Source organism: Lactuca serriola, chromosome 2, assembly GCF_051521515.1.
Source record: "Lactuca serriola cultivar US96UC23 chromosome 2, Lser_US96UC23_V15, whole genome shotgun sequence".
Classification (NCBI taxonomy): domain Eukaryota; kingdom Viridiplantae; phylum Streptophyta; class Magnoliopsida; order Asterales; family Asteraceae; genus Lactuca; species Lactuca serriola.
This window is the reverse complement of record NC_136409.1, coordinates 185,825,143-185,852,472: the sequence shown is the minus strand read 5'-3', so window position 1 is coordinate 185,852,472 and position 27,330 is coordinate 185,825,143. Positions and strand designations below refer to the sequence as shown.

The 27,330-nt window shown below is 35.3% G+C and overlaps 1 protein-coding gene, 2 long non-coding RNA genes and 1 pseudogene across 3 annotated transcripts; 1 reads left to right on the top strand and 3 right to left on the bottom strand.

Annotated features, from left to right (window-relative positions):
* Window positions 1-1,041: 1,041 nt before the first annotated feature.
* On the top strand, window positions 1,042-2,437 carry LOC145087721 (Heavy metal transport/detoxification superfamily protein). Its single transcript, XM_079025762.1, has 4 exons — window positions 1,042-1,491; window positions 1,863-1,916; window positions 2,019-2,078; window positions 2,164-2,437. Exons 1-4 carry the CDS (start codon window positions 1,150-1,152, stop codon window positions 2,284-2,286), a joined length of 579 nt encoding a protein of 192 aa, XP_078881888.1. The 5' UTR covers window positions 1,042-1,149; the 3' UTR covers window positions 2,287-2,437.
* A 178-nt stretch (window positions 2,438-2,615) lies between these two features.
* Window positions 2,616-3,804, bottom strand: LOC145087720 (peroxidase 63 pseudogene; annotated as a pseudogene).
* A 1,194-nt stretch (window positions 3,805-4,998) lies between these two features.
* Window positions 4,999-8,560, bottom strand: LOC145090646 (uncharacterized). Its single transcript, XR_013701693.1, has 4 exons — window positions 8,062-8,560; window positions 7,885-7,979; window positions 7,741-7,797; window positions 4,999-7,642 (listed from the first exon to the last, which is right to left on the bottom strand). It is a non-coding gene; the product is annotated as an uncharacterized LOC145090646 (long non-coding RNA).
* Window positions 8,561-23,008: 14,448 nt separating this feature from the next.
* LOC145090645 (uncharacterized) lies at window positions 23,009-24,402 on the bottom strand. Its single transcript, XR_013701692.1, has 2 exons — window positions 23,975-24,402; window positions 23,009-23,890 (listed from the first exon to the last, which is right to left on the bottom strand). It is a non-coding gene; the product is annotated as an uncharacterized LOC145090645 (long non-coding RNA).
* Window positions 24,403-27,330: the final 2,928 nt, after the last annotated feature.

Below are 27,330 nucleotides of genomic sequence, written 5' to 3'. Positions count from 1 at the left end.
CTTTTAATTTCATTATGTCCCAATAAGACTTAAACTTTTGACATCAAAAGAAAAAACTACATCTCATAACGTTAAAACATAAGCTTTTTGGTACATTTACTCATTTACAAATTTACATGGCAAATTACATAAAAACATGTGTCATTTAATTCTCACATATAAAAATCTAAAATTTTAATTATATATTGTGAGTGGCAATAAAATAGTGAATCTGATGATGATGATTGGTTAATTAGATATGAAGCGTGTATAAATAATATATGTAAATTATAGGAGCTATGTTTAGCAAGACCAAAAACACTAAAATATGTCTAATTGAGTAGCTATACACCTATAGTTAAGTTTGTTAAAAATAATAGGTTGTAACCCGTGAAAATCATGGTCGATACATTTAAAATTTTTATATAGATAAAAAATTAATAAATATAAAAAAAACTAAAATATTGTCGATTGTAAGTAATTATGAGTTAATTTGTTAAAAAAAATAAACATAATAATATTATTAGGATATGCTTTTGTATTTTCAAAGTTTGAATTGAATTTGATTTTTTACTAAAAAAAAAGAAAATAATAACCATCATAGAAAAATGTGACATGTCAAAGAGACATTTTAAAAAACGGACAAATGTTATTTTTAGGTTTCATTTATTAAAAAAAGGTAGATATGAATATCAATAGCTGTAATTTCAAAGTAAATTGTATAGATAAAAAAAATACTAACTATTTTTTTTTATCGGTTTATCGGACATAATAAAAATCAACCGAAACCAAACACATAATAATAATAATAATAATAATAATAATAATAATAATAATCTATTTAATATTTATCATTCTTATTCTTATTTATTCTTATTTGGGTTAATTCAAGTTATATGGTTACTTTAGAAGTATGAATAAAGAGAACGATTTTTATATTTAAAATGTAAAATAAACACATATAAATTCATAATTTACATGGTCGTGGGTAAAACCTCGCCAGTTGTACAGTGCGGAACTTTTGTTGTACCCTGTCTACAAGTTCGTTTGATGATAACTCTTCATGGAAGTGGATACTGGATAGGGTGATATCAGTTCAGGTCCTTTTTCTCTACTCCCCCGACAGCGGTTCTCCATTGATTCAGTTTTGAAGAAGAAAAAGCATCAGAAATGGCGTCTTTTTCTGCATCTCCCTCCATATCTTGTTTCACAGCTATCAAACCCAATAAAAACCCTACTTCCCTGTTGCCCACTTCTATTTCTGCTTGCACTTTCTCATGTTCTTTATCCAATCGACTTCGGGTGGCCCGTGTTTGTTTTAGCATTCCCAATTCTTACCCTAATTCATCGGTATCCAAGACAAATTTGTCAAATTTGAAGAAGATAAGATCTGTTGCTGAAGATACAGTAATTCCCGAACAACAAGAAGACACCATCAGCAACCAAGGAGAAGTCGAGGCGACCGTTTCTGTTCCAGTTTCTCCTTCCGATATCCTCACCATGTTCTTTCAGGTACTTTCCTATTTCCGTGCCTTTGTTCCTAAAATTTACAACAAGAAGCATCAAATTCTGCAATGCATAAGATATGCCACATGTTTACTGATCGAGTCTTGAATGCCCTCCAACTGTTTGATTTTGGTTCAAAGTGGAAAATATGGCAAACATGTTTAGCTGCTTCTTCGAATAAAAGTATCTTTTTATAGATACTGAAACTCAATTGCAATTGAACACAATGGATAGAGTCATAGAGACGAGTTGAGTATCTGTAATAACTTCATCTTGGATTCATAACAGCATTTAGCTAAATTTTGTTGCATAACTAATCATAATCATCCAATTTGCTTTGAAAACGCTAACAATCTTTGATCGTTTTGTATATGGAGGCCGAGGGAACAATGAGTGAAGCAGCTATTCCTTCAGTGACAAGTGCTCTACAGGTAAAACATTATCTTCAACTTACATCAATTGATTTTGTGTATATCTTTGAGGCATCTGATGTTTATATCCAAAATGTTCATCCCCTTTTTTTTTTTGTTCAGGAGACGGAGGGCATTTCAAACTTAAAAGTCCAAGTTCTTGAGGGTATTGCAAGCGTTGAGGTGAGCTGATTTTTTTGTATATATTGATTTGATTTTGAAATTGACAATAACATATTAACACATACCCGATTCCTGTTTGTTATAGTTAAAGAAGAAAACAACAGTGCAAGCTACTGGAGTGGCTTCTAATCTGGTTGAGATCATACAAAATTCTGGATTCAAGTTACAAGCACTCAATTTGAGCTTTGAGGATGACTATGCCAATTAAAATTTCTATTTCATTTGTTTATTTGGAATCTTTTCCTCAAAGTTGTTGAAATTTCTTGCTGATACTATTTTTATTTTTCTTTTATTTGCATTGAATTGTGTTCCGGAGTAATATATAGTTATGGAAATATTTAGAGATACCATTTGACCCAGGTGTTCAGTGTTCTGCTATCAGTTTTGCATTAAAGTTTGTACCTTGTTCATAGATTCTTGAACCTTATTCAAGACTGGTGTCAGCTTCGAGTTACATTCAAGTCGTTGACTTTTTTTTTTTTTTTTTTTACAATTAGAGTTAACACTCCATTATCACAGTCATGAAAGAAATCATAATGAAGGAAGAAAGGGTATCTTGATGAATTATGACAGAAAATTGTTTTAATAGTTTACAAATCTCCAAAAATAGAAAACAAAACTCTTAATAGAATTAATATATGGGCTCAGAAATCTGATTTAGTTGAAGGAGTCACACCTACGGCGGATCTGTCCGCTCCGGCCAGTTTTCACACCATACAAACTGAGCTTCTCAATTGCTCGACCAAATGCCTCAAAGAACTTCTTCTGGTCTCTTGCATACAACTCTACAAACGGCCTTGTTCGAGCATCCATTGTGAGTGCCCTATCCGATCTCAAAACCCCCAATCCCCTGGGCAAGTTTTTATAGTACGAGTTATCGAAGTCTCGTGGGGTCATTATGTCGTTAAACACCGATAACGATGGGTTTTTCTTGTAATCGGCACATGCATTTCTTAGCCCGGCGGCGTACCTTGGATTATAAGACGGATCGGACTGTGCTGTTCTGCTGTAATTGTAAATGTCTGAGCTGAATTCACTGCAATGAGAGAATCCGATGGTGTGGGCGCCGGTTAATGCCACCATTTCCTGGATTGAAAACCCTCTGGATGTGAAGATCTTGATGATTCGATTCATGGACATGGTTGGTTTCGGGAGGATTAGTTCGGCGCGTGAGGCTCTGGACACCACTCCGTCTCTCCGGCCGAGTTTCACGTTGTAGAATGGCCCACCCATCATCGTCACGAGGTTGCGCGTGGCGACAGCGAGGATGTCAGCACATGAGACAACTCCAGGGCAGGAGAGCTCGAGGGCGGTTTTAGCACGGACGACGACGTCGAAGCCGTCTCCCGGAAGGGAAAGGTTGATGTCGGCGTCACGCTCGGCCTTATTGAAAGGAGTGGAGGAGATAAGAACGGAGGCGTCACAGCCCTCGACGAGGCAGTCGTGGAAGAAGAGGCGTAGAGCTGCGCCGGCGGTGGTGGGTGAGGCGATCTGCTTGTTGGTGGTGGTGTCCTGCATTATCTGTTCAAATCTGGGACATGATTTCTGGTAGAAAGTGGTGGTAAGCTGCTGAGAATGTGAAGATGCGATGAAGAGTGAGATGCAGAGGATCAAACTTAACGGGTTTACTCTTATCGCCATGGCCGAGCTTCTGTGAGCAAGCTTCCGAAGTAGCAGACGAGCTAAGAAATGGCATCTCCGTTAACGAGAAGGGGTTTTATGCTACTGTTTTTTTTCCCTTTCTGTCGTGTCAATTTATAATTATTATATTTCAAACTTTTTTATATGAGTTATTGTCTGATGTTTTTATATACGTAAAAAATAATAAAGTGTTTTTTTATTAAATCATATTATTATTTATATTGATTAAAATAATGAATTAATTAATATGAAAACCACTAGTGAAATAATTTGGAGAACAGATTCATGAATTTATTTATTAAATCGGGGAACGGGGGAGCGTGAAGAGTAATTTCGACGATTTCTTCTCTCAGACTGCATGCGATGCCACTAATCACGGTGGACAACACGCGGTTTAAGGTGGCGGAGGGATAGTTTTGTAATTTAAGACAAAACTTTCCATGTGATCTCCAATTCTCCTTCATGTGAAGGGAGACAGCTGTTGGGGATGTGTTCCAATGGAAAGCGCTGTACACGTGGATCCGGAGAGAAGCATGATCCGACGGTGGTAAGTCAACCTTTCAAAATAAATATAAAAGCAGAAAGACCTTCTATTTTTTTTTTTTTTATGTATATATCCTTTACCCAATAAAACGGTGACATTTGTAATATTTCATTTTTAAATTTAATAATATTTTAAGATATTAATATGACATATGTTATTATTTAAATTGATAGGATGATTGGTAGGAACAAAAGATAAGATAGTATTTAATTTCTCCACAGAAAAATTACAAATTTACAATTATCTAAACATTTGTCAAACGATATGTTTATTCTAAGGAAAAATTTTTAATTAACGATCTAACGTTAAGTATTTTTGTAAGTTTTACTGTTGAATTATAGTAGTGGACCCATCTAATTACATGGACTCCGTTCACAACTCATCATTTTGGTTTTTAAACTGTAACATTAGGATCATAAGGTCATCAATACATTACACACTAAAAACGTGGTGGTGATGTGGCACATGACCACAATGTACACATTACTCGTTAATGGCGTGGTGGTAATGTGGTGGTTGTAGGCGTGCCCAGTCATGATGCCACGCCTCACAATGCACACACTCTATGCCTTTCTTTCTCTTCTCCTCCCCCGCTTTGACGTCATGGCCAAACTTGAAGACCAATGGCAGGATTGTTCCAAACATAATGTGGGTCCGTGACGAGAAGGAAAAAAAAGCCCTTATAATACATAAATTTCATCAATATTTTTATAATAACTCACTAATTGAAAAAAAATTACTTGTACTGCATATAACATTTTTCATTACAAAAATCCAAAATTTTAAAGAAAAATACTCCTTCTAAATTTTTGAGATGCAAAATCATTAATAATATCTTCAAGATCGATCTTGTCTACCATATCATTCTCTATACATAGAACTGTCAAGTTGTTCAACATTTCTTGTGACATCGACGACCTTAAGTAATTCTTCAATAACTTCAACTTTAAAAAATCCTCTCCGCTAATGCAACAGTTACAAGAATAGTTAATAGGATTCTATATGCAATAAAAATATTTGGGTAACAATCTCCAGCTTTAACAAATTCTAAAATTTCAACTGCAAATTTAATATCATTAGGAAGAGTCTTTTGCAAAAAAAATAATTCGATAAAAAGATCATTTGAATCCACATAAGAAAAAATGTCATTAGAAAAAGTATTTCCAAACATTATACAACACTCTTTAAGCTTATTTTCATCTAATGACGTTAAAATCTTTGAGTCATATAAAAATCCAAATATACTTTCAAAATACTTTAATTGTTCAAATCTAGTATTTAGTGAAACAATTGCAACATCCACAACAACATAAAAGTAATGAACCTTAAAATACTCTTCTGGTGATTGTATTTCTTCTTCTTCAATATCACTTTCATCAAATTGTTTGTTTATAGTTACATTATGCCTATATGGAAATGTAGGTTCAACACCAATTTCTAAAGCAATTGTTTTAGCAATATTTATGCTTGAAGCAAACCCTTCATTTCTAAAATTCGTAAAAAAATGTCATTACATTTTGTACTTGGTTAATAGTGGCATCAATACAAATAGATTTAGATTGCAATTTTTTATTTATCATATTAATAGCAAATAAAATTTCATACAAAATAACCATACTAAGTAAAAATTCAAAACTCTTAATAGCTTTAACGAAACTTTTGGCTTCACTTTTTGATTTTGGGTCATCACATGATTTAGCCAATTCTAGCAAAGCTAATCGTATTTGAGGAGCTTGGAATCTAATAGTTTTGACATTTTTAATTCTACTTTCCCAATGAGTATTAGATAAAGACTTTATAGTTAAAGTTGAAACATTATCTAATAATACTTTCCATCTTTTAGTAGAACTAGAAAATAATAAATATAAGCATTGAAAATACCAAAAAAAGAAACAACTTTACCATAAGAAAGTGTCATGTCACAAACGGTAAGGTTTAGACTATGAAAAACACATGACATATATAAAGCTCTAGGATTAATTTCAAGAAATTGTTTTTGAAACCCTTGGTGTGTTCTTTTCATGCTAGACCCATTATCATAACCTTGACCATTTATATCATCCGCATCAAGATCTAACAATTTTAATGCATCTAATAACACATTAAAAAGTCGCAAGCCAAAAGTATTATCAACTTTTAAAAATTCTAAAAAATATTCATCAACTTGTATTTTGTTAGAAGACAAATTCACACATCTTATAATTAAAGTCATTTGCTCTTGATGACTCACATCCCGAGTACAATCAAGAATGATAGAAAAATATTCAGTTTCTTTAATTATTTTAATGATAGAACTTCTAACCGTGTGGCCTAAAAGAGAAATAAGTTTATTTTGAATTTTGGGGCCAAGATAATGATGATGAATTTCTTGATTTTCTACGCGTCTAACATGATCTTACATTATATCATCAAATTCTACCATCATTTGTATTGCTCCCAAAAAGTTTTCATTACTATCTTTATAAAGTTTAGTGTTTGAACCTTGAAAAACCAAATTATAGTTAGACAAATACTTCACAACAACAATTATTCTTCTTAAAACTTGCCTCCAACGCTATTTTCCTTTAAAATTTCTTGTTGTAAATCTTTATCAATAGTAAGGTTTTTATTCCATCTTTGTTTTGCATCATTCCAAGAACTCATACAAGTCAAATGTTCATTACTATTTTCATGTTTTTTAAGTCGAACACTAAGATGTTTCCAGTCATTATATCCTTCATTTGCTAAAAAAACCTTTTTGATTAGTAGATTTAAAAAGTTTACAACAAAAACAAAACACTTTATCCAAAAACTTTGAGTAAACTAGCCATTTCCGATCTCGTGTCTCACCATTATTTAATTTTTGGGTATAAAAAACATAAGAGAAATGTCTAGATAATGCATCTTTAGGAAACACAAAATTCATTTCCCTTATTAGCCATTTTTCAATTAGAATATCTATTGTTTTGTTATCAAAACATTCCAATTTCTAGGGTGATAAATATCTAAAGGATTAAAATTAGTATCATCACAATCATTAAACAAATTAGTATCATCGCGTTCATTTGACACATTAGTATCATCACGTTCATTTGACACATTAGTATCATCACAATCATTAGACAAATTAGTATCATCACGTTCATTTGACACATTAATATCATCACGTTTATTTGACACACTAGAAGAATCGACTGGTTTTAGTTTAATAAACTTATCTAAAGACCCTTTTGTTTTAGTTTAGATTCTTCAACTATTTTTCGTTTTTTTTCCAGCTCCTGATAAGTGTTTTTTATGAAACATTATAGTGATTAGTAAGGAAAGAATACACCTGAAAATCAAACTTTGATGATGTTTTATGGTTAAATCCAGATGGTGCTTTTCTATTGAAGGCTTGAATCTACAAACAAAAAAAAAATTAGAAACTTTGATGAAAGATTAACAAAAAAACAGATTCCTATTTGTAATTTGAAAGCAAACAGAAAGCAAAAACTTTACCTCAATAAAATTCGATTGTCAGTGTAACCAGAAATCAGCTGTATAACAAAATTTGCGCTATAGACAAACAAAAATAAAAAAGTTTCAGCAACTTGAATAAAAAACCGCAAGTACCATCAAAACTAAGAAAAAAATCGGACTCACCTTAATGAAATTAGACATTCAGACTTGTAGATTGCTTGGGAGTAATAGAAATGCCTAAAATCAGATTTTTGAATCACAAAGTGACAAAGATTGGGCTGTAAACGAACAAACATATTTTTTTACACTTGCAATCAGTGAGCAACTACCAAATAAACAAAGATTGAAATTTGGTATTACCTAATGAAATCAAACTCCAAATCTGTGAAATTAGAGTGAATTGATAATGAAATCGGGTTCACAATCGTGTATTAGCCTTCCATTAGAGCTATAGAGTCGTGATTTTAGAAGCCTTTGAAGAATTGAAGCAAAAAATCAGAATTGGAGCAGAATTGAGTCGAAGCAAAATTCTGTCATGATTTGGTGTAGTATGCAGTAGGAATGGACGATCCGGTAAGGCCATCCATTATACATCTCACGGGCTACGAACCACCTCCACCTCCACCTAGCCATCATGAACTACAAACAAACTCCAGTATACCTATCACGACCACGAAGAGAGAGAGAGAGAGAGAGAGAGAGAGAGAGGTGGAAGAAGCAGAAGGTTGAGAGAGACCCTCTCTCTCATTGGTCGTTGTCATTTGTCTTTCCCACTACGAAACGAGCCTCTTTGTCATTGGTATACCGGGAGGTCTAATAGAGTCGTGATTAGGTAACGTTCAAATCAGACACACGCTTGTCTTGCGAGGCGAGTCAAACCAGGCGTCATTTCAATTTTCCATATCCTATCTATTCTGAAATCGGCGCTAGGTCTCCTGCTTCTAAGTTTTGTTGGGTTAGTTTCTACATTTGGGCTGCTAATATGGAGCTTGAATGGAGTTTTGTTGGGCTTAATACGTTAAGAATGTTTTATACTTATGATCCATAAATAATTCTCTCTCTCTCTCTCTCACACACACACACACACACACACACATATATATATATATATATATATATATATATATATATATATATGTATCTTAATTACCTTATAAAACATTTTTGGTCAAATGCTGAATTTTAAGTCGTACAAACATACAATGCATTTGTACAACCAATTTATGCATTACAAAAAGAGTAGAGTACATATGGTCAACAGTTGAAAAGGTCAAATCTCTTATCCCCTATTCTTAGACTATTTTGACCCGGTTCATTCCTTATCTCCGTAGTTCCCCAAATCTCGCAATTTCTGTTCACAAATCTTGGATATATATCGCTGACGTTTCCATTTATAGGGTTTAATTCATTTTTCAGCATTCAACCACCATTGTCACACCCGTCGCTTGGCGCGGGTAAACGACTAGTGTATATATATATATATATATATATATATATATATATATATATAACAAAGCCTATAAAAATTATGGGCCTCCTTAAAAAAAGGATCCTGGACGGTCATCCTTATCGCCTATCTTTTGGGACGGGCCTGCATAATGGTGTGAGTATTATAGTGATGTGGAAGGAGAACCACATCCTTTTTGGAGCTTCCATACCTCATAGCCTAATGAGCAAGCAATTCTAAAACTCGACATACAAATAGATGTTTAGCTTTAGCAACCTCTCAGATTGTGCTCATCCCACCAAATAAGACGGTCACAACCAACCTTTTGCCACAAAGGCACCTTGTATCTCGTGCTTTGTACAAGACTAGAAGATAAACATTATTTCATATGCTAACAATATAAATGATACCCACATACAAAGTCTCGTTAAGTTACACTCTTTGTTTTCGTATTCTTCTTTCCCACCTACACATATAATAAGCGTAATGTTACCAGATTACACTTTATATTACACTAGATTACGACTGATGTTTAGACTATTTTGGTGATTCTGTATGTGGAACAAGGAGATTAGCAAAATCCTTATCTATAGATACCCCTTTTCAACTCGACGTTTTTATTGTTTGGATCTATCCATAGGACACTGTATTTAGTCGTTGTCACTCTCATTGACAACAGTATCAAGAACTTACGAAAAAGGTAATAACTTCAAATAACTTTAGTGATTATGATTTAGATGGTCACTAAATGATAAATAAAAGAACACATCTACCCTAATAAATGAAAATGACTTTGCCACATGTCCTCTTCTCATTCATTTGGACACATGACATTTTCTAGAAATTTTAAATTTTTCTATTTTCCACTTGTCATTTTATTGTATTTTTGATTTTATTAAATTAAAATCCACATTTAATATATAAGGTAATATATATGTAAGGTATTTATTAGAAAATGGTTTATATATATAATGTATCTAATGCATTAAAGTCTCATTAATTTTAATAATTCAAAAAATTTCTTATTTTTCTTATAAATTTAAAGTTTTCAAATTGTTAAAATTTTATATTTAATTTTTTTTAAATAAACCCATATAATACATGAGTCTCACACCTAGTAAATATATGTAAGTCCAAAATATCGTGATTTTAGCGAGCAAATCTATTTTAATTTATTTCAACAAAAGGTTGCATAAGCATGTGCATATCCCCTTTACCACCTAATCCGCTATCTTCCATTTCAAATCCTAAAGCATTTCCATATAAAAATAATCACCCATAGAATTAAGAGCAATTGATCAAAATCAGATTATTATGATTATGTAAAATCACGTTTTTCTTTTAATAAAACCAATTTCGTCTATAAAAACAATATACAATGCTTTTTATTTATTTTATATAAAATGAAAAAGTATTAGCAGATAACTCAGCATACATACGTAAGTTGTAGGGTCTATAGAAATTTCAATTCGCTACAAAAACGAAAAGGACATCCAAAAATTACAAATATTTGTATCCAAATGATAAGTCTATGTGGTATGAGTTAGATGATCCCATATGAACCGCGATGAACTTCGCCCCTATATAAGCCCCACATTTTTGGTCCCTTAAAGTTCAATTCCACCGAACCCACAACTCTTTATTTTAAAAATTAACTCGGACCGTTCCTCGTTTATTTAAACTTGCACGTTTCATCACTCTGGACATAAAAAGACTATTTTGCCTTTAATTTTTTTTTTTTATTGTTTTATCATTTTTAAATTAAAAAAAAAAGAAAAATATATTAGGTACCCACCCTCCCCCTTCCCCTTTCCCAGTGTCCTTTCCTCTCAATAGAAACCTCCCCATCTCCGATCAAAATCCTTAGGGAGAATCGCCGTCGGATTTTTCAATGCCACTTCATTTTGGTTCCAGACTCTTCTCACCACATTTTCTCCTCCTCTTGACTCGACTCAAAACCGGTCTCATACACACCATGTACAACCTCCTTCCCACCATCTAACAACCTCCTGAATCTACCGGTCAGACTCTAACTATTGTTGAGACGTAATCTGGAAGAAGAGATTATCAGTGGTGGTGATGCACGATCTGAAACCCCCAAAGTGAAATCCGTCATGAAACGCCCAAAGTTCTCGATCTGAAACCACACATTTCCCCATATATGAATTTGAAACCCTAGGCGCATAGGTGAAGAAGGAGATCGTCGATTGGAAAAAGGAGGATGAGAGAGATGTAGTATAGGTGATGCCACACTTGTAAAGAAGGAGATCGTCGATCTCGAAACCCTAGGTGGCGATTTGAAACCCTGATCTGTGTTCTTGGTTGTTGAAGGTCGTCGACGGGACAAGATTTGTGTTTGGTGGTTGGAGGTGGCTCACGATGAAGAGGATGGTTGAATGGTGGAGAAGATTACAAGATGATGAGTGGAGAATAAGGGATATCTGATTAGAAAAGGAGGAGGAAAGAGATGTTGTGGTTCTAGACAATAATAATGGTGGTGAGTGGTGCTCCGGCAATGGTGGTGGGCGATTTTCCGACGATGGTGGTAGTCGGTGGTTTGACGATGGTGGCCCGCCCGGAAAGAAAATGGTGGTGTTTGTGATTTTTTGTGAGGGTGAGGTTTTGGAAATAAATAAGGAGATATACCTTTTTCTAAATATTAATCTATAATTAATATCAATAAAAAAATCAAAAATAAATGAAAATTAAATAAAAAGGGCATTATGGTCATTTCGGATTTGACATGGACTAAATTCGCAATAAAACTGCATATTAGGGACGAAGCATGCAAGCGTTAAACAAATGAGGGACGGTCCGAGTTAATTTTTGAAAATAGAGACTAAACACGCTTTCTGGCATGTGCACGATGGACGATTGATGTAATTTACCCTATATAAACACATATGTACACGAGAGGAGCCAAAATTTTAAGTTACGAGGGGTTTGAACAAAGCTTGTCAAAAATTGCATATAGAACCGTCATGACCACTAGGACTTAAAAGATACTTCGATTTTTGAAGTTGGTTTGATCCAAGTTTAATATATAACCGTCTAATTTCATTACGTTGGTGACCTGAAACCGGTGCGGGAACTAGACCGTTTTTAACCCGGTTCAATAACTAGAACAGGACTGAAAATTTGAATAGACATTATTCATGTATTTTTTTTCTTATCTTTCTAAATTTTATCTTGATCCTTTCCAAAAAACAAATGGGTTGCACCTAATCATACCATAAACAAAAAAAAAACAATTTCATCTTCTTCCTCTATGTCGTGCTTACTGTGAGCGGGAAAAGAAAAAAAAATCAAGAAAGGCTTCATCTTCTTCCTTTGTGTCGAGCGTTGACAACGGTGAACCAAACCCATAAAAAATCGCCATTATCACCAGACAAGTCTATGCCTAATTTGGGTTGATAAAAATTTGTATGACACTTAAGTAAGTTTTTAATTTCGTATTATTAAATTCTTATTTTTTATGTTGCTTCTTACTGTTTGTAGAAGTATAGTTTTTTTTTTGCTTAATTTTGATTTTAAACTTATGAAGATGAGTTTATTCATGATGATGAAGATGATTTATTTGTTGCAAATATAGGATTATGAATATGCACCAATAGTTATTAATATTAGTGAAGAATCTGAAAAATAAAACGTGTTAAAACACTAATACTAAGAAACTAACAAAGAATTGAGACATGCCAAAACCTATTCCTAGCAAACGAATTCATGATGATGAAGATGATTTATTTGTTGCAAATATAGGATTATGAATATGCACCAATAGTTATTAATATTAGTGAAGAATATGAAAAATAAAACGTGTCAAAACACTAATACTAAGAAACTAACAAAGAATTGAGACATGCCAAAACCTATTCCTAGCAAACGAGCAAAAGAAAAGAATAATGGTTAATGAACCGCTCCTTAAAATGTAGCGTTCGAACTGGTGTGGATTATAGATGATGTCGGAGTTGAAAGGAAAAATACGGAGTGCATTCATTTTTAATAAAAATACTTAAAGCCGATACAGACCAAAACGAGACGTTTAATATGAACAAAAATTGGAAGAGATGCAAACAAACCTTAAGTTGTGAATATTGTGTATTAAATAGTGAATGACGGTATTAAGAGTTTTAAGTTGATAATATGACTGTGAATTTATATTTTTGGTGTATTAAATTGTGAATTTTTTGTATTAAGATTTGAATTTTGTATCTTAAGCTTTGATTTTGTGTTTTTAATTGTGAGTGAACTGCATTAACTTGTAAGTTATCTGTTTAAACTGTTAATTGTCTATATTAAGCTCTGAATTTTGTGCATTGAACTTTGATTTTTGTGTTTTAAACTGTGAACTAACTGCATTAAGCTGTGAATTTTCTATTTAAATTGTGAATTGACTGTATTAAGCTGTAAATTTTAATTAATATTGCGCAACTATTCCCCATTTAGCAGAAATCTTTCGAAAAGCATCTTTGCTTCAAGCATAAAGCAGAACACCTTCAACATCAACCCAAACGAGCCTATCTAATGGAGCAAATTTTCTATCCCATTCCTTTTTCTCCACTAACCATTGATTCAACACATCACTTGTCATGAAATTTTTGCAAGCTTCCCTACCTTTAAATTCCAACATAACCCATAATCCACTAACATAACGAACATCAAAATCAACAAAACCTTCATCATAACAAAGCATGCGCATATTTGGTAAAGTAATAAAGTCTCTAACTTTTACAGGGCAAACTCTTTTCTCTTCTAAGTTTTCCTCACGAGCCTCTCTTAGTTCTTCTTCGATCAATTCGTTGGACACTACGACAGGGTAGTAGGGGTCTTCATGGTGAAATTTATCCATGTTGCTTGCGCGAGGAGAGAGGGATGAGAGACATGTAGCAGATCCAAGTGTGGGGGTTATATGGTATCCGAAAATACTCCTATAATATTTTTAAACTTTATGTTCGATTCTAATGTTCCTTTACATGTACAGTTGGTAAGTTTTAGACTTGTTACAACACCACTGTGACTCCCAAACACATGTTGGTCGTATCTCAAATAAATACAGTTGATCAGACTCTAATTTATTCCAGATATGATTACATAACTGTCCAGATTTGACTGTAGTGTTCAACATCTAAATACTCTTGTTTTGTTCTTATTATGATACGGTTCTAGCAAGTATGTATACTATTTATAAAATACTTATATCTTTAAAGTATAATTTTAGTCAAAGTGTTTTAGTCCCATTGTATTTAACTATTTACAGTTGTATATCTTGTATGGTTAGATATACTAGTTCACTATAAACAATGCTCTGATACCAATCTGTCACACGCTTGAACCGGAACGGCGGAAACGTTCGGGGGCGGAGGACGTCATTGTGTAATATCATAGCAGTTGAATATAAATGAAACATAGCAACTAAACACCATAAATTACAATATACCAACATTCATTGTTTTACAAATTGTACTTGTTTATCAATTTCACAAAAATAACATAAAGTATGGTTTCTCATAAGGTAGTAAAATAATCCAGATCCAAGGCTCGAGTACCCGTTCACTGAGTCCTTGAGAATACAAGTCATTTTGAAAAACGTCAACATAGAATGTTGATGAGTTCACAAGCATGTTTGTAGGAAAAAATTTGTAATATATTTTCTTATAATAAGTTGTAAAACTCCAGAAAATCCAATATTTTCTATAAAAAGTAGTTTGTGAGTCTCGTTCTAAAACCGTGTGTACTTGCATGCAAGTCCTTTATTTTCCGTTGCTTGTATCTGAAAAGAGTGTATTCCCAGAAAACCCTATATTTTCTGTATATAAAAGTGTTGTGGTCTTAAAACCCTAAGACCCGAGTGGTGAAATCAGTTTACAAAGTATACGAAACATAGTTTGGTGTTTGTAAAACTAGTAGAGTGTAAATTCTTCGTAAATTCAAATAATGTTGTTATTCTCTATGTGAGTCACTATAACCATACTAATGACCTAAAGCACCTGCTTTGACGTTTTTTAGATGTCAGTTTCTTTAAGATACTTGTCACCCTAGACTGGCCTAGTCTAGCTGTAGCGAATAACTCAGGTGTGGGGGTGTCAACCCCGTATAGATCTATACACAATTACCTTGCTCTCCCTCCAAGAGACTCTGGTTATAACTAACAGGACTTACCGTGTATGCTAGGTAGGTACGACTAAAGGAGAGTCTCACAAGAGCCTTAACAGATTTATGTGAACTATAACTCTGTTTTACTTGCAAAATAGGAAATTTATGCCTTTAAATAATCACAAGCCCTTTTAAAGTGAGGTTTTCCAACCCATACCGATTATAGTTTATTATGTTTGTTTGTCAAGACAATTTATATGATCGTATGTGTAAATACATGTAAGATAACCTGTCTAGATGTTTTAAAAGTATATTTAAACCATATAAATTGTAACACTCTAAACCAGGTTTGTCTTGAAACCCTCAAAGAAGTTACATATTATATAAATAGTCCCTTGAGTACGCTTAGCGTACTCTGTATGGTTGGTCGCGGAGGAGCTGGACGTATGCTGGGCGTACGTGCCGAGGGTGCAAACTCTAAATTTCGGACTTGTGACCTATTTAAATGTCCTTAACTCACTTGAGCCTCACCCTCATCAGCTCTCTTCACCCTCAAACGTTTCTGGAAGCACTAATATCCTTTGTGAGTGCTTTTTGAGACTTAAGAGTGCATTGTGGTCCTTTTTAGTGTTCATCCCAAGAAGAAGAAGTGGTCAAGCAAGCTTGGGATGAGTTGGTGCTTCAAGAATCTGTATCTTGGTCATCTTGAAAAGGTTCTAGAGGTAAAAATCTTGCACCTTTCCACTCAAATCTCTAGATCTAGCTAGGGTTTTCTAGTTTTGTCCCTTTGGTTGACAGATCTGAGGTCCCTTGGTCCTTTAGTATCACCCTAGACTGGCCTAGTCTAGCTGTAGCGAATAACTCAGGTGTGGGGGTGTCAACCCCGTATAGATCTATACACAATTACCTTGCTCTCCCTCCAAGAGACTCTGGTTATAACTAACAGGACTTACCGTGTATGCTAGGTAGGTACGACTAAAGGAGAGTCTCACAAGAGCCTTAACAGATTTATGTGAACTATAACTCCGTTTTACTTGCAAAATAGGAAATTTATGCCTTTAAATAATCACAAGCCCTTTTAAAGTGAGGTTTTCCAACCCATACCGATTATAGTTTATTATGTTTGTTTGTCAAGACAATTTATATGATCGTATGTGTAAATACATGTAAGATAACCTGTCTAGATGTTTTAAAAGTATATTTAAACCATATAAATTGTAACACTCTAAACCAGGTTTGTCTTGAAACCCTCAAAGAAGTTACATATTATATAAATAGTCCCTTGAGTACGCTTAGCGTACTCTGTATGGTTGGTCGCGGAGGAGCTGGACGTATGCTGGGCGTACGTGCCGAGGGTGCAAACTCTAAATTTCGGACTTGTGACCTATTTAAACGTCCTTAACTCACTTGAGCCTCACCCTCATCAGCTCTCTTCACCCTCAAACGTTTCTGGAAGCACTAATATCCTTTGTGAGTGCTTTTTGAGACTTAAGAGTGCATTGTGGTCCTTTTTAGTGTTCATCCCAAGAAGAAGAAGTGGTCAAGCAAGCTTGGGATGAGTTGGTGCTTCAAGAATCTGTATCTTGGTCATCTTGAAAAGGTTCTAGAGGTAAAAATCTTGCACCTTTCCACTCAAATCTCTAGATCTAGCTAGGGTTTTCTAGTTTTGTCCCTTTGGTTGACAGATCTGAGGTCCTTTGGTCCTTTAGTATCATAAAAATGGAGTCTTGATGGGAGTGTTGGCCTCATGCATGGGTTAAAGACCTTTGAAAGGTCTTAATGGAGGTGTTGGGTGTATATGAGGCGTGCAAAGGCATAAAGTTTCCAACTTTATGCCTTAGGACGTCTTAACAAACTTAGATCTAGCTTTTGGATGTAAAGGAACCGCGTATTAAGCACTTAATGGAGAAAGTGCTTAATCTGGTAGTACATTGGGCGTAACCCAGTGTGTACGTTGCGCGTAGTCCCAAGTGAAGGGTTTTGAGCATTCTAACACTCCTAATGTGTACATGCAACCCTAGAAACCTTGGATCTATGTTTTACTAAGATACATGCAAATTTGATTTTCCAAGGTTCTTAACCTAACTAGCATGGCATGGGAAACATGAAACATAAAAGCTAGTAGAAGAACATACCTTTCTTGTTACTTGGATTCCTTGAGAACTTTGTGAGCCTAACACCCCAAATGTGATGTCTCAAATGTTTTACACAACACCAAAACTCTTGAAATAACTTTGAGAGATGTTCACACACACTCAAAATCAGCTATCCCTCTTAGTTCTTCACTTAGTGCTGATTTTGGTAACCCATGGGGTCCTTTTATAGTTGTGTCACAAGTAGGGTTACATCATGTAAACCCTAATTGACATGGCTTTTCATTTCCTCCATGATCCATGGGTTTTAACCTCCATGGACTATCCATGGAGCATCCTATGGGTTTTAGCCCAATTCAATCAACCATGGATCATTAACCCACTATAAAAGAATGGATGATTTACACAATCAAACCCATATATTTAATTAGTTTCCTTTTGATCACCAAATTAATTCTAAATTAATTCTTGATCAATAATAATTAAATAATATTATTAATATATTAGAACTTATAATATATTAATAAATCATAAGTGTCATTTCTCTCATTTTGTCTATCCAAGTGTCATGATGCCATGCAACCCAAATAGACCCTGCCAACCGGGTCAAGTGCATTCCAGAAATAGTTATGAACTTAGACACCTAATCCAACACCAAGACCCCAGTACGTTGAATGTACCAAGACGGTACGCCAAACGTACCCATTCCAGTTGGGCCTGAATCTGTTTTGGGCCTTTGAGCCTTTGGGCCTCATTTGGTTATTGGGCATGGTTGTGTTCTAGGAATTATGAGTCATATCATCTGTTATGGGCCTTGGACACATTTTTTGGGCCTTATTGGGCCAAGAGGCCCATTAATGATCTTGGACTTGGACTTTGGGACCATTAGCAAGGGAAGGATAGTTGGGCCTCATGGAATGGTTTGGAGTTTGGGTTTCTTTTGATTAAGTAGGGTACTAGCATTGATTAATATTATTATTCAGCACGGGAGGTTACAGACTGTTAGGAGAGCAACTTTTGTATTCAGCAGACAGAGGTGAGTCTCCTCACCATACCAATGGGTTAAAGGCACCAAGGCCGGCCCATTTCTTGATATGTAGTGTCCTAGATAAAATTGTATTATTTGGCATGATAGTTGGTATGAGCTAGGAAATATGTTAGCAGTATGTGTGGTATGTTTGTATGGAAGACCATGGGAGAACCCATGACACTTGGATGTAAGACCATGAGGAGAGCCCATGGCTTTCCTATAAAAGACCATGGGAGAGCCCATGACACTTAGGTGTAAGACCATGTAGGGAGCCCATGGCATCCTGGAGTAAGACCATAGGGATGAGCCCACGACATCCTTATCTGTTGTATGCATGGCTTATGTGATATGTGTGTGTAACTTTAAATAGCTAACATGATATGTGCATGTAGATTGTGTGTGGTATGCTCTGGGGAACTCACTAAGCATTTCACTTACAGGTTGTTGATTTGTTTCAGGTACATCTGAGCCCAAGGGCAAGGTCAAGGCGTGATGATGCGGCGTGCAATCTGTCTCTCTTTCACTAATATGGTTTGGGGACACTCTGATGTTTTAAAAATAAAATTGTAATGAATGTGGATTCGAAAACAAGTGTGTTGGGATTTCATGATTTTTGCAAATGTGTTTGATTAATTAAAATGAAAAAATTCTATGTAAAATTTGGGTTGTTACATAAACTTGCATCTAACACTAGTATAAGAGCTTTTAGCATGATAAAAACAATTTCTTGTTTTTTACCTTTTTGTATCTGTTTTTAGAAAAATTATAGAAAAATCATCGTAAGTCGAATTTTAGATCCGTAAACTCTGGGAGTTTGGAAATTGAGTCTACTTTGTTCAAATTTTTTCTCATAATTTTTAATGACCTCAAACCAGTGTGAAAATGTTCATCTTCATAGGATGGTCCGAAATTAATCCGGAAATGATAGACAGTTTTGTAAAAATCGCCAAAAATTGTATGAATGCGTGAGAGTAGTCATTAGAAAGGTTTAAACCTGAACTATTGGCATGTAAACATTTTTGAAAAATATTACATTCAAGGTGGTCAAACAGTCCGTAATTGGACTATAACTTTTCTGTGGAAAGCTGGGAATTTAGTTTAAGTTATACATATTTGAACCCAACACTCATTTTATCTATTTCTGGAGTGTATAACCCCATATTTACAATTTTCAAGCAATATATATGTTAACAATACTTTTCTCATGATTTTTGTGAAGATGTATGAAATAAACTTCATGTTCAAGCAAATACCCAAAAGTTAAACACATAAAACATTGGTCCACACAATTATCCAACGGTTAACCGAAACTTTGACTTGTATTCCCCCCCCCCCCCCAAAGAGTATGAAAAACATGAAAAGAGTGGGGTATGAAGCTCACCTTAAGGTTTTCGAGATGTAGATGAAGAAGAAGAAGAATCTTTGAACCTAACTTGAGTTCTTGGGGATAATCTCGAAAATATGGGTGTTCTAAGGAGTTTGACACACAACAAAGTGTGTAAATTGAAAGTTATAGGGACATATATGAAGCAAAAACACTTGAATCAAACATGGACTTACCAACTTTGTGATCCTTAGATGAATACTTCTTTGAAGAACATACACACACACACACACTAATTCTTGGAGAAAGGAACTGAGAGAACTCTTTGAGAGGAAAATGTGTTGGAAGTGGAGTTTGAATGAGGGTGGAGTGAGAGGGAGATGGGTCGAGAGGTAGAGAAGGAGAGAGGAGTGAGTGGGAGTTGACTTTCTAGAGATGATGTGAAGTGTATAGAGGTATGGGGGTTAATTCTTGGGTGTATGGTGTGTAATTGTGAGGTGTCATCTCTTATTACCCAAGTTATTTCTCTTTATTTTTATATGGGCCAACCGATTAGTGGGGGGGGGGGGGGGTTCTCGGACCACATGATGGCCCAAAATGGTGGGCTTTGATTTGGCTTGGCCAAAGAGAGTTCTTGGCCCACTTAAGAGGTTTTCAGCCCAATTAAAACCCAAATTAGGAGGTCTCGGCCCAACTAAAACCTATGTATGGGTTTCCAGCCCATATAATAGCTAACTAGAAGTTTTCGGCCCAAAAAGGCCCATTAGAGGAGTTTTAGGCCTAAAAAAATGTTTAATAAAAGTTTTCGTCCAATTAGGGCCCAAAGAAGGGTTTTCGCCCCAAAAAGCCCAAAAGAAGAAGTTATCGGCCCGATAAGGCCCAATAAGGGATTTGGATCGAAAATTCTTGAGCTAAGGCCCAAACATGATTGGATTTGGCTTATTGGACCGAGTTTTGGGCTTATGCGTGGTTGTTTTGACCTAAATGACGATGTGTGAGAATAAAATCTTAATAGCATTGAAGTTTGATTTTTGCCAGACGTAGTGTTACATGGTTACACCAAGAAATTATCTTGTACAAGGATAGAAATCCTAGCCAAAAATTGTTAGTTGTGACACATAAGAAAGATCCGGGGATGCAACCTTCTCAACCCTAGAATTCTCTCTAGGAGCTTTGTTCAATGATGGTTTAACCGAATTTTGTCTAGGCAAAGAAGCAAACAACTTATGAAAGCCAAACCAAATGTCACATAAATTCTTAATCGTATCCCCAACGTTTACTTTGCCCAAGAATCTAACAAAACCAAACCGTTTTCCCAACCGAGACAACTTCTTGGAAATAAAAACATCATAAACTTTTCCAATACGTTCACATGCACGTCTTAAATCATTCCAAATGATATAATCAGGGAAATTCGTAATGTAGAAAGAAGAAACAGTAGGGATTACGTTAGAAAAATTCCTATCATTCCCAAAACGTGACTTAGGATTAAAGTAGGGTTGATGAGTACCCTTCTGCTGATCTGACGGGTTCCACCTATTTGACATTCTGATCGACAAAGAACTACTACCAAAGCAATCCAAGAGATCTATCATATTAGTTAAAATGAGTTAAACTGCAGGAAATCGCAACGTACTTTACTTTTTTTTTTACCTATATACGAAACACACATTATTTTTACAAACGATATTTATTTGTCTATTAAGTATGTTGTTGTTTTGGTGAAAAGCAAAGGAATCAGTTACATAGAATGGTGTTATAGTTTTCCCCGGTGATGTGATTGCACAAAATAAGGTCTTTATGCAAGGAAAACGAGGCAAATAGTTTAAGGACATATGACGTCGACACACGTGTTGTAGCGGCAACTATTGGTTTTATTTTGAAAGAAATGTTTCTTTTTCTGATTAAGCATGTTGTTGTTTTGGCTAGAAAATATGATTGTTTAATGTCTTGGTTAAAATAAAAGGAATTCTCTCTCTCTCTCTCTCTCTCTCACGCTTACTCGTGCACTCTTGCTCTCACTACCATTTGCGTGGAAGTACTCCACACCCCCCCCCCCCCCCCCCCCAATCACTCACTCTCACACTCTCCTTCTCCCTCCCCCTCTCACTCTCACTCTCACGCTCACAATATCGCTCTCGTTCACCCTCCCTCTTGGAGTCTTGGTCGCTCTCTCGCTATCATTTTCTTGGAAGTACTTCCCCCTCCCTCTCTCTCTCTCCCGCTCACCCACTCTCGCTCCTGTGTTCTCTCGTTCTCACTTTCTTGCTCTCTCTCTCTCTCTCTCTCTCTCTCTCTCACACACACACACTTTTTCCGCACGCTCTCTCTCGTGCTCCCTTGCTATCGTTATCTTGGAAGTAGTTTTTCCTCTCTCTCTCTCTCTCTCTCTCTCTCTCTCTCTCTCTCTCTCTCTCCCCCCCCCTCTCGTGATCTTGCTCTCACACTCTCACTGTCACTCACTCTCGTGATCTTGCTCTCGCGCTCACGCTCTCACTCTTGCTCCCCCTCTATCTCTCTGTACCTCTCACGCTCTTGCTCTCTAGTTCTGTGTGTGTCATGTAATTATTAGTATTTAATAATAATATTAAACTAACTTTAGGATGTTAATGAAAAAAGGGGACAAAATCAAACTCCTGGAATTGAGTAATGATCGTCTTGTTTCTTAGAGGCTTATATGTAACACATGCTAAATCTTAACCATTATAATTGGCAATTTGACATTAAAATCCACTGGCAATTTGGCATTAAAATCCACATAGATTGAAGAATTAAAGCTCAGCCCTCACATCTAATTTAATTGTCTTATCACGCATTATTTTGTATTTACCCTCAAATCCCAACTTTTATGACATGTTCTATTAAATTTCGTTACCGTGCAACATTCTAAGGTAACTTTTAATTTTATTGCATGGTTAAATTTTATGTAATTTGCAACTAATAATAATAATATTATTGATAATTTGGTTTTGATAATCATAGTGTAAATTTTTAAGAAAAATCATCATTTTTTCAAACACAAAGAAGACGTTTATGAATCCCATGAAAGAGTGATGATTTAGTTAAATGTTCTTTATCATAATAGAAAACTTAGAACTTATCTAACCATACAGCTATTAAAATACGACAGATACAAATAACAAAAATAAAAAAGCTAATAATCCTTGTTTGATGAACAGATTAATAGATAATATATTTTTTGAAAAGAAAAGTGATGTGGTACGTACAATTATTCAACAGAAAGCAGAGATTGGGAGTCACTTAAATTTATGCTCCTAGTCAAGCATGATCTTAATACAATTATGTAATAGGAAGGAATGAAAAAAAAATTACATTGTAATTTGTCGAATATAAGCCAATAGGAAATTACCATGTTGGTGAAAAGTAACAAATAAAACATAGAGCAAGTGAAGTTTTCAAGGTTAAAAATGTCATTTTTCAGACAAACATGCATTTCAAGAGAGTCTCTGCGCCTTCTTGCAGTTTCTGGTTCAGAACTCTTTACAGCACCTTGTTGACTTTTCTGTGTAGTTGACTTTTTGGTGGCTTTTTCTTCCACAAAACCATTAAATCTCCACTTCAATCAAATATGGTTATTTTTTCCTCTTTTACCCCTGTTTTCAGCTTCCAATCCAGTAAAATTCCATATAAACAAACAACTTTGTAAATTGGGAAAAGTTTCAAAGTGCAATCCTTAATAAGAAAAGAAAGTGAATATACAATGTTCTAACTGAAAAAAATAAAAATAAGATGCTATAATAAAGCATACCTTTGAAAGTTGAAATTGAACAGGTACTTTTTGTTTGGAACGTGCTATTAAACTTCTAATTTCTCATCGCTAAAATAGTTGCAACAAATTATACCTGGAAACAAAGAGATAATTGTGTCTTGAAGTAGAATCAAAATATCCTCTTGCACACTTCCAACAACAACAAAGAAAAAAGGTAATCAACAATTTAGGTTTTGAATATGATGCGTAGTCAGTAAACTTGTGAAACCAAATTCTTAAAATCTTTTATAAGTTTCTTAACAGGTTTCTTTGATAATTAAGAAAAGAGAGTCAAGACCATCATATATTACCTAGTAGTCGTCATCCCAATGTTTAGTAGTTCTATGGCTTTACTATGAAGCAACGCTAGGAATCAACTGCAATTATTGCTCTTTTTTGGGAAGTTTAAGTTTATATTCTTCAAAATACACTACTTTAAAAAAAAACAAAAAATATATAAGCTAATTAAAAAGTTATTCCAAATAAACTGAAAAGTCAGGGTGTGAGAGTTAGAAACCTTCATCAAACCTCAAACATACCCCCTTCTCTCAAAACCGAATCTTTATACAGATTCTCACCTTCACTGCATCAGTGTGTGTATGTGTGTGTGTGAGAGAGAGAGAGAGATAAGGTGTTAGGTGGTGAATGATCATCTCTTATATTCCCCCCATTTGAAACTCCATAAGCAAAGACACCTAATTATCTCTTGTATGTACATAAAAACCTCGTTAGTGCCAACAATTAGTCAATCCAACATAACAAAAGACATGTATGGATCTTATAAAATGCTCTGCCTTTAAGAATTTTAAAAGGTAATCTTCATTCTTCACAGCACATAACATGATAATCTTCTCTGACTCTTAAAGTTTTAGGTTTGCATGATCACTTTTAAAGACACAAAAAAATACAATATGTTCATACATGTACATTTTACAGCAAACTTAAAAGTCATATGTTGGACAATATAAACGAAAATTAAGGTAAATTTGACAGCAAAATTTAATGCATATAATATTTAAGAAAGACTTGACCACAAGTATAGTTTATTGTCAAGTTGGAATAAAGAAAAACTCAACCCACTTACTAATATTACCTTTCTGACTACTTAGCTTTATTTGCAACTCCACTTTGACATCCACTAAAATTAGACAATGGTTAATCAACAAATTAGAAAGCAAGAAAAAACCCAAATGGGGTATGTACAACTTTTACCCTTCCCATTAGGCATGAACAAATGGACCGAACCGGCCGAAACCGGCCTGACCCGGACCCGAACCGGGAACCAGCTTCAGCCAAAATAAAAAACCGAACCGGCCTGGCGGTTCTACTGGTTCCGGTTCCAGGTCCGGTTTTTGGCGGGTTTTCGATTTTGGAACCGGTTTGATTTGACACGCTTTTTTGCGGGGCTTGTAACTCATTCAATTTTTAACCAAACCAAACGTTTTTATAGTTTAAACTTAACTACAAAACCTAAACTACGTGTAGGAAAAAGATTCAGGTCAAAAAAACTTAAATTGAGTGAGTTATGTACAGTTAAACAATAAAGTCAGATTACGTTTAATTGCTGTAACATGAAAAAATTCTGATTTGACACCCTTCCTTGCTGGGCTTGTAACTCATTCATTTTTAACCAAATCAAGCGTTTTTATAGTTTAAACTTCACTACAAATCTTAATCTACATGTAGGAAAAAGATTCAGTTCAAAATAAGTTAAATTAAGTGAGTTATACACATTTGAACAACAAAGTCATATTACGTTTAATTGCTGAAACATAAAAAAAAAATTCTGATTTGACACCCTTCCTTGTGGGGCTTTTAAATCATTCAATTTTTAGCCAAATCAAGCGTTTTTATAGTCTAAACTTAACTACAAATCCTAATCTACATGTAGGAAAAAGATTCAGGTCAAAACAAGTTAAATTGAGTGAGTTATGTACATTTGAACAACAAAGTCAGATTACATTTAATTGCTGAAACATAATTTTTTTTTTTTTGATTTGATACCCTTCCTTGCGGTGCTTGTAACTCATTCAATTTTTAATCAAATCAAGCTTTTTTATAGTCTAAACTTAACTACAAATCATAATCTACATGTCGGAAAAAGATTCATGTCAAAAAATGTAACGCCCCGATTCTCAGGTATTGATTTAAATAAGAATTTCTTTGGTTTTAAGTCCTACTCGACGAGTTGGTTCCCTACTCGTCGAGTAGCAGCGGGGTGGGACCGCGTGTTTAGTGACCTACTCGCCGAGTCCATGAAGGGACTCGACGAGTAGGAGCTGACAGATGAAACCCTAAATCCCGGGGTTTTGCACCGTATTTAAAGAGGCTTAAGCCTCCTTTGGCCTCTTTGCAGTCCTTGAGAGCTCATAGAAACCCTAATTCGTGTAGTGCTTCATTCTTGTGTGTCTTGAGCTTTGGAAGAAAGGTTTTTGGAAAGGAAGAGTTTGGAGGGCAAGAGACTAGGAGCAAGGAAGGTGTGGGAGTTAGAAATCTACCTTTGTTAGCATCATTTGGAGGTATCAAGTCGCCACCTTTACCTCATTTTCCTTCTAGACCTCATTTGATTGAGATCTAGGGCTTTTATGGTTTGATTGTGATGATATTGTGGGATATGAGCTAGATCTGAAGTTGTAACTTCAGATCTGGACCCTTCTTGGGTCCTAGAGTCATAAAGCTCCGAGTTTGGCCATGTATGAAGCTTTCCTTGAGTATGAAACCCCATTGTGAGCTTGGATTTGACATTAAGAGCCTTTTTAGCTATACATGCACGTAAAGTTTGCAACTTTATGTGAAAAGCATGCCTTAAAAGCTTGGATCTGTAGTTTGGAGCCGCTGCATGGCTCAAATGAGTCTGTATGACAAAAAGGACTGAAGGGACTCGGCGAGTCGCATGGTCGACTCGGCAAGTCATATGAAGATAGGAAAAAACTCGACGAGTTGGAAGAACAACTCGGCGAGTCCGTTGGAGATTGCCATAGGCTCAATGAGTTGTATAAACAACTCGGCGAGTCGGTTGAAGTTTCCCCAATTTATGTATGCGTGTGTAACCGTCGAGTTGCAAGAAGGAAACTCGTCGAGTGGCCATAGAGTCCGATCGTAAACCAAAGGAACTCGATGAGTCACTTCGGTGACTCGGTGAGTAGACAAGTACTTCAAGGAACTCGGAGAGTAGCCGAGGGTACTCGGTGAGTAAGGGTCAACATGGACTGTTGACCTTGACTGAGGACCTTGACTTTGACCAAGGGTTGACTAGTTGGTTTATGGAGTACCTTGTAAGGTTGAGGACTTATGTGTATATTCGTATTATGGTAATAGGTGGTGAAGTCTTTGGCAAGTGATCCGAGAGTTGGAGTTTATCTACCGAGTTGACATCTGCAAGGTGAGTTATTCTCACTGTATCAAAAGGGTCTAAGGCACCAAGGTCGGCACTTTAGTTGTTATGTTTATGATATGATATATGCGATTATGGTCTGATAGACCGGAATCAGGATAGACAATATGTTATGTTTTTATGATCCTTAGGGATTAGTATGTTAGTGGCCTGCTGGGCCTGTGCTCTAGTTATGAGAGATTGCTATGATTGATGATCTGTAAGATAAGTATATTTGATGTCTGTATATGTTAATATATGTTAGTTTTGCGCACATAGTTATTTGCTTGTTGGTTGGGTTGAGGCGGTCCTGCTTTGTGCTGAAGGCCAACATATCCTATGAGCGGTCCGAAGAGATTGTAGGCCCACGTGGCGGTCCATACATGCCGAAGGCTTGGTATAGATTCAGTTAGACTGTAGGCCTTGTAGGGCTGTTCAATCAGGCCGATGGCCCAATATGCATGTTGATTGATTGATTATTACTGATATGGCATTATCAG

Coding starts and splice junctions, on each gene's coding strand:
- LOC145087721 (XM_079025762.1), top strand. CDS start 1,150: ATGGCGTCTTTTTCTGCATCTCCCTCCATATCTTGTTTCACAGCTATC. Junction 1,492..1,862: donor TCCTCACCATGTTCTTTCAG/GTACTTTCCTAT, acceptor TTGTATATGGAG/GCCGAGGGAACAATGAGTGA. Junction 2,079..2,163: donor AGGGTATTGCAAGCGTTGAG/GTGAGCTGATTT, acceptor TGTTTGTTATAG/TTAAAGAAGAAAACAACAGT.